This window comes from Saccopteryx leptura, chromosome 6 (assembly GCF_036850995.1).
Source record: "Saccopteryx leptura isolate mSacLep1 chromosome 6, mSacLep1_pri_phased_curated, whole genome shotgun sequence".
Lineage (NCBI taxonomy): Eukaryota > Metazoa > Chordata > Mammalia > Chiroptera > Emballonuridae > Saccopteryx > Saccopteryx leptura.
Window position 1 is genome coordinate 127687440 of NC_089508.1, and position 7095 is coordinate 127694534.

Below are 7095 nucleotides of genomic sequence, written 5' to 3' on the forward strand. Positions count from 1 at the left end.
CAGGCATTGGCTGAGACTGCATTTCTGAGTACATGGCCCATTCTACAGGCCAACAGGGCTGAGGTCACAGGGAGATATGACCCCTTCTTCCGGAAGCCTCTCACCTCCCATAAGTTTGTCCAGGCCCTGCCTCGGGGCACAGGCTCAGCTTGGGGCTAGCCCAGCTAGCCAGAAGCAACCAGGTGTCTCCGCAAGACAGGGGGTCCCTGGCAGGCCTCACAGGAAGCTCTGGGCCACACTCTGAGTGCAGTGGACTGGGCAGGTGTGCTGCCTGTACTCGGGCTCCAGCAGGCGGAGAGCCTTAGCTAAGTGATTAATGGGACTGGAGACCAAGGGCAGGAAATGAAGGGCTCTGTAGAAACTGTGGGTTTTGAGGGTAGGTGGGTAAGCTGACAGAAGAGACCGGGAACCTGGATCTAAACTCAGGGGCAGGTGGCAGGGGAGGCGGTAGCTGGATTCCCTGAGGGTGACCAAGGGAAGTCTGGGGGCAGCAGATGTCCCCTTGACCTTGGCCCTAACAGAGCCCCCCCCCCCCCCCCAATCCTAGCAGAGCCAGGGGCACAGTTGCAAATGTTTGGAGTTGATATTTGGTTCTTGACAGCTGGCCCAAGGCGGGGTCTCTGGTAGTGGGTCAGCACCACTGGAGGCCCCCCAGCCCTGTCCAGTGCCTCCATGTCCCAGGACCTCACCCAGCTCTTCTCTCCCGCCCAGCCCAGGAGATTAGGCAGCTGGCAGCCGTGAGCCAGGACAGCAAATTCCGCGTGTTCATCCAGCCCGAGGCCTTCAGGATGTACTCGAAGGCAGTCTCCCTGGAGGTGGGGCTGAAGCACTTCCTCCGCTTCCTGAGGTCCTTGCACCGCCCGACCCTGGCCTGCTACAAGCTGTGGGGCCCCAGCCTGCCCAACTTCTTCCGGGCCCTGGAGGGCATGAACAAGCTGTGGGAGTTTCAGGAGGCCATCTCTGGCTTCCTGGCCATCCTGGCCCTCATCCAGGAGCGTGTGCCCCAGGCCAGCAGCTTCAAGCTCAAGAGTCTGGCCAAGACCTACCTGGCGAGAAACATGAGCGAACACAGCGCCCTGGCTGCCGTGATGACCATGCGGGACCTGTGCCGCCTCCTTGAAATCTCCCCGGGCCCCCAGCTGGCCCGGCTCACATGCTCCTTCAGCAACCTGCAGTGCTTCGGGTCCCTGCAGCCCCTGGTGCAGGCGGCCGTCCTGTCCCGGGCCGAGGCCCACCTCCTGGCCCTCCACAACGTGAGCTTCGTGGAGCTGCTGAGTGCACACCGCCGAGACCCTCAGGGGGGCTTGAAGAAGTACAGCCGGTACCTGCAAACCCCCTCCCTGCCCCCCACCCAGTCTGCTCTCAACCTGCCGGCTTTGAGCACCTACTTCAAAGACTGGTTGAAGGGGCCAGAAGACCCCTCTTCCCCTCTTGCTGCCCATAGCTTAGCCAAAAGGGCCTGCCAGCAGAGCTGAGGGGTAGGGATGATGGCTTGGAATGTGTGGGTACGAAGAGGGTAGGTTCCCCTCAGCCAGGCCCTGCTGCCCATCACAGCATTCCCAGGTCCTGGTCCCTAATACTCAGCGGGTGTTTGATCCAGAATTAGTTCTTCTCTGGGACCAAATTCCCTTTCTCTAAAAATCCCACAGAGAAATTCCCAAGGCCAAGCAGCACCCTCCTAGAGCCACCAGGTCCCCAGTGCACCAGTGGGTTAACTCACCAGGCTCCTGGCCCTCCCTTACGGGAGCCAGAACCAGGGAAATCCTGGTTGAAGAAGGCATGGCCTCTGGGGTCTCTAAGTGCCCCCTGCTGTCTTGCCCCAGCCACCTGGCTTGCCACTTCCATGGGTGTCCTTGAAGCTCCCCCTGGCCCCCAGCCACTGCCCAGGGCACCTGCTGACAGCTCCCATGGACGCTGCCTGCAACACCAGTGGCCCCACAGGTGCCCAAGTGCCTTTAACCAAACTGCCCCTCGTGAGCTTGGGCTCTCTCAGCCCCTGCCTGCCTGGAGGCGGCTCTCCGTCCCCACCTCCTAGAGCACGGTCATCCCCAAAGGGCTTCATGTGTGCAGAGATAGGAGCTGCTATGCCCTGCTTGTCCCCTCTCCCCTCCACACTTGCTACCTTTCTCCTGGCCATGCAAACAACTCCCTTGAGTCAAGGCTTTGCTCTTTGGTCCTCAGGCCACTGACCCTGCCCAGCATGGCCCTTTGCTGTGTCTGCACAGCCCGCCTCAGCCCGGCCAAGGGACATCCTCCCACCCAGTGCTGCTCTGTGTGTGTCCAGGGACCCTCATCTTGGCTTCCCCAACAGCCTCCACCCCAGACTTCTGCAACTGGACTCTAGGGTGGGACCCAGCACACTGCTTAGTTTAGCAGGGTGTCCAGTTGATGCTGATGCTTGCTGAGTCCCAGAACCACAGCTGGGTAGACTGCTTTTTGAAGGAGAAGGAGTGTGGGGCAGCAGGGAAAGTCCTGGCCAGACCCCGGCCATGCATCAGATGCGACCTAGGAAAAGAAAGGCCCCTTCCTGAGTCCCATCTCCACCTATACCATGGCTGGCTGGCCAGAATGGTCTGAGTACCACCCAACTCTGTCATTCTGGGCTTTTAAGAATGGACCACAGGCCACTGAAGCAGTGGACAAGATGGTTTCATGTTTGAACCCTAGCCCTAAGCTAAGGCCTCAGCCTGTGGTCACACCAGAGCACTGTTGGATCAGCAGCAGAACTCTAGCAGGTCAGGGCTGTCCCTTCTGACTGGCAGAACTACTGTCCCCTCCCTCTCCCATCCCTGTTCCTAGGTTGTTGCTACTAGAATGCAGCCCAGACCCCTAGACTATGGACTTGGGCTTTCACAGGGGTAAAGTCTGTGCACCCGCACTTCATCCCCCTCCCAATGGGTGCCCCCCAAACCCACTAATGAGTTACATCACACCTTGCTACCACAGCGGGAGTGCTGGCTCCAACAGTGAACTCTGATGCACTTAAAATAAAATTCCAGTTTAAAGCAGGTGCTGCCTCTAAAGCCTAGTGGGAACAGGCTAATGGGGAAGGAGGAGGAGAGGATGAGGCCCCAGCCTGGCTGTTGTGGCCACCATCTTGGCAGCTGCAAGGCAGCCTGGCGCTGGACTGAGCAGTGCCCTATGATCCCAGCTCAAGCCCCCCAGCTCAAGCCCAGCCCTCAAGGCCTGTGACCTTCAGATGTAGCTCCTGTAACAATGGCTGTTCTGCTGTCTCCACTTTCACAGCTTTCAATAAAGACGGGCATCTTCAGAGCCTGATGCCACCCACCCGGGAGCGACTGAGCAGCCCCCCACCTAGTAAAGGGGCGCATCCAGGCCTTGGGGAGCTGTTCTTGGTGGGGACGTTTCAGGACTTAGCAGAGCAGAAAGTCCCTCATTGCTTACTGCGGAGGACCTCATGGATGTGAATTCCCCCATTCCAAGCAGAGAAACGAGGGTGGGCCAGGAACCAAGCTCCAGCTCCCAGGGTCACCCCTAGAGGGAGTCAGGAACCAGACAACTTCACCTCTGCCCCCTGCTGTGTCCCCAAAGCCACAGGTGGTTAAACCCTTAACTAGGAAGGTAGGAGATAGCCGGAATATCAGCAACATGGGACTAAATGTGTTGCTGTCTTGGGTGTTGCAGGCGGAATCTGTATTAGCTCCCGCGGGATCCTTGTGGCATAGGCCGTGTGGGTAGCAGCCCTCCCCTAGTCTGGGTGAGCAGCCAGGTAATGTGGTTTGGTCGCTGCCACCACTCTTAACCCCAACTGCCTCTCCCAGGTGCCTAAAGTCCGAGTCTGGAGTATTTAATCTCTCAGAGCAAGTCCAAATATGTCACCTGTGCTTCATCTTTGAATTCTCCGTCAGGTTTATCCATGTCAGCTGCCCACAAGTCTGCTGGGCCAGCAGTCAGGACACCGAGTTTCAATCAGGGGCCTGTGACTGGTCTGGTGCGTCAGGCTCGGGCTCTGACTCTGTCCAACGGATGAGGCTCATTTTTATCTCAGGAGGTTGTGTGAACCAGTAAGATAATGCTTGTGAAAAATAGCTGTTTATTATGTGAATAATCGTACAAATTAACGTAAGATCATATTTTATAGACCACCAAAGTGACAGAGCTATTTCTAGAGAAAATAAACAGATATTCAGTCTTAGCCAAAAAGAAAAGTGCATGGATTTGTCTTCAAGGGAACGAAAGACAAGAGCTGGGGCAGAACAGGTAAGGGTGGGAGTCTTGGGTCTGAGGGACAGCAGGGGAGTCTGCCTTGGAGTGGTTCCACAGTCCCTGGCTCTGTGTTCCCAGTATGTCCGGATGGGAGGCTGCAGCCACACGGACCTGAAGTGGAGAGCCGCCTTGCTATGACACCTCAGCCCAGCCTTGTTCCGGGGCCTCCTCCTCAAGCCCAGGGGCTCCTCACCTCAGGGAGATCATTTAAAATTTTGCTTTGACCCACAACCTTGCTGCATAACTCCTAGCTGCATAATACCTAGGGCGTGTCCCCACTGTGCCCCTGCCCTCCTCCAGCCCTGGCCTGCCTTACTCCCACTCTTCTTCCTGCCCTAGATTCACTCTGACCCACAGTCCCAACTGAGACAGTACTCCATATTCCATATCGGAGTTGATCCTGCACCCTCAGTTTGCTAGAGGGCACCTCAATGCACCAAGGTTGTGGGTCTTTAAGGGACACAAAGTCAGTCTCCTCCTCTGACTTGTTTCTACACCAGCCCTGGTGCCCTGCTATGCATAGAGCACCTTTCTTTACTTACAGTTAAGGGAACCCCAGAGCTAGTGACACCAAATGTCAAGTCAGAGATCATCAAGGACATTGGAAGCAGAACTGAGCTAGAGTTGTTCCAAGGATTGGCCAGCAGAGGGCGCAGCAGCCCCACCGAGCCTGGCGTGGAGGCACTGCTCCACGTGGGCGGGAACTAGTGGGTAGGAAAGCGTCACGCATACTTCCGGTGGACATTTTTAAAACGTTAATCGTTTCTGTGATATACTTGCTCAGAATGACTACAGTGAGATTCTTTAAAGGTCTAGTTTAAGGGAAATTTTTAAAAATTGATTTTTAAAGAAAGAGAGGGAGGAAGAGAAACATTGATCTGTCATTCCATTTATTTATGTATCCATTGGTTGCTTCTGGTATGTGCCCTGACCCTGGATCAAACCCGCAACCTTGGCATACCTGGATGATGATCTAACCAACTGAGCCACCTGGCGAGGATTTGGGAAAATAAAAGTCTTAACTGATGTTTTGAAACTGGCTATAAGAAAGGTTTGGAGAATGATTCTCTAGCATGAGGTCTAGGAGCTCTGGACAGGATGGGAGCTTCAGCTGGTTTAGTCTGGGCCTTCTGAGCCACGTACATGACTTGAGGGACGCCTGGCAGGGGCAATGCAGTCTGCCTGGCTCCACCAGCAGCCAGAATCCTTCCACATTCATGGAGGACTCTCCCGTTTGTGGTATTGTTGTCCTTAAAGCCCTTCAGTTCAAGGAAGTGCTTGGCACATTTCCTCTTCTGACTGATGAGGACGTGTGTCACCCGGATGGTTGTTGGGGAGATGTCAGAGGCTGGGTTTGGGTCTCTGGCTGCTGACTTGTGTTGTTGCTGAGAGCTCCCACTTTGTGCTTTGACCACTGTGACCCACTCACTTGGGCCTCCAGATGGTGCATGTCCTCTCTCTGGCCGGACCAGAGGCACAGAGGGCATCCAGAGCGTTCATGCTGTATAAACAGCTGTAGCCAGTTGTGACTCCCCTTGGCTTCCAGCTGTAGCTGTCTTCATCATCATCTGCAAGGAGCTTAATTCCTGAACCCTGGATACTGGAATATCGATGTTCTCTTTTAAGTCCTTGGGGACACTGTGTCCCACGGTAGAATTTCATTACAAAGGGTGTGATTTGCCTCTTCACAAAAATAAATAGCAGTACAGCCTGACCAGGTGGTGGTGCAGTGTATAGAGCATCAGCTTAGGATGCTGAAGACCCAGGTTCAAAACCAGCACAGGCTCACCAGTTTGAGTGTGGGGTCACCAGCTTGAGCATGGGATCATAGACATGACCCCATGGTTGCTGGCTTGAACCCAAAGGTCACTGGCTTGAGCAAGGGATCACTGGCTCAACTGGAGCCCCCCGGTCAACATATGAGAAAGCAATCAATGAATAAGGTGCCACAACTATTGAGTTGATGCTTCTCATCTCTCTCCCTGTCTTTCTCTACATAATTAAATAAACAGGAGTACAAATGCCATGCTCCCGTAGGCCATCACTGACTGACAAGACATTCATGCCATGGCCCTCCACCCCACGCAGAACTGCTCAGGTCTACCCTGCTGCCCTGCCTCGCCTGCCTGGACTCCTCCGAGGCAATGGCACCTGGGTTTCCTGAAGGTCCTAGCCATTTTCTTACGGGGAAAGGCCAAGACTGACTCGGTGACTCAGCCAGAGAACACAAGGGACTGGTGGTGGGTTGAGGGAAGAAGCAAAGATGGATATTAAGTAGCTACACACAGAAAGGACACAGGTGCAGCAAAACTCATAACTGTGAGAGTTGGGGACATAACTGTGGGAAGCCCTGGGTTACCGCTGGAATTAGAACAAGGATTACAGATGAGGGTCAGAGCAAAGGTGAGGGCCCAAATTAGAACTGGGGTAGAGATGGGGAGTAGGGTTAGGAGTTGGGGTAAGGCCTAAAGTTAGGGTTTGGGGTTATATCAAATTTAGAGCCATATTTGGTAATTAAGGTTAGAATTGGAGTTAGGAATGTGATTAGGAGTGGAGTTGAGTCGCTTTGAGGGCCACATGCATTTGACACTTTAGCAGCAATTAAAAAGTCCATGAAACTCTAGACAGATGGGCAGGAGCTTCTGAGGAAGACCCCTAATGTGGCACCCCAAGCACAGTGCCCCTCCTCCACCCCAGCACCCTCTTTTAGAAGCACCCAGCAGGGGTTCTGCCTGAGCTCACTGAAGGGGGAGGGGCCAAATCCAGGAGTGAGAACCTTCAGCACAACCTGGTTACCAACGCTCAGCTAATACAACACTAGACACTCAATATCTTCTCACTAAACACAGGTCCCTCATTTAGCCGGCC

At 54.6% G+C, this 7095-nt stretch overlaps 1 protein-coding gene across 2 annotated transcripts in view; it reads left to right on the forward strand.

Moving 5' to 3' along the window:
• The window catches only part of PML (PML nuclear body scaffold), a 49709-nt gene extending 43522 nt beyond the window's left edge, over nucleotides 1–6187 (forward strand). Inside the window, exon 9 of one of the 2 annotated variants that reach the window (XM_066342614.1) lies at nucleotides 717–856. In XM_066342614.1, the coding sequence (XP_066198711.1) occupies nucleotides 717–724 (8 nt within the window). In that variant the 3' untranslated portion in view covers nucleotides 725–856. Of the gene's footprint in view, nucleotides 1–711 lie in introns of both variants that reach the window. The other variant, XM_066342612.1, reaches the window with a different exon arrangement.
• The last annotated feature ends 908 nt before the right edge of the window (nucleotides 6188–7095 follow it).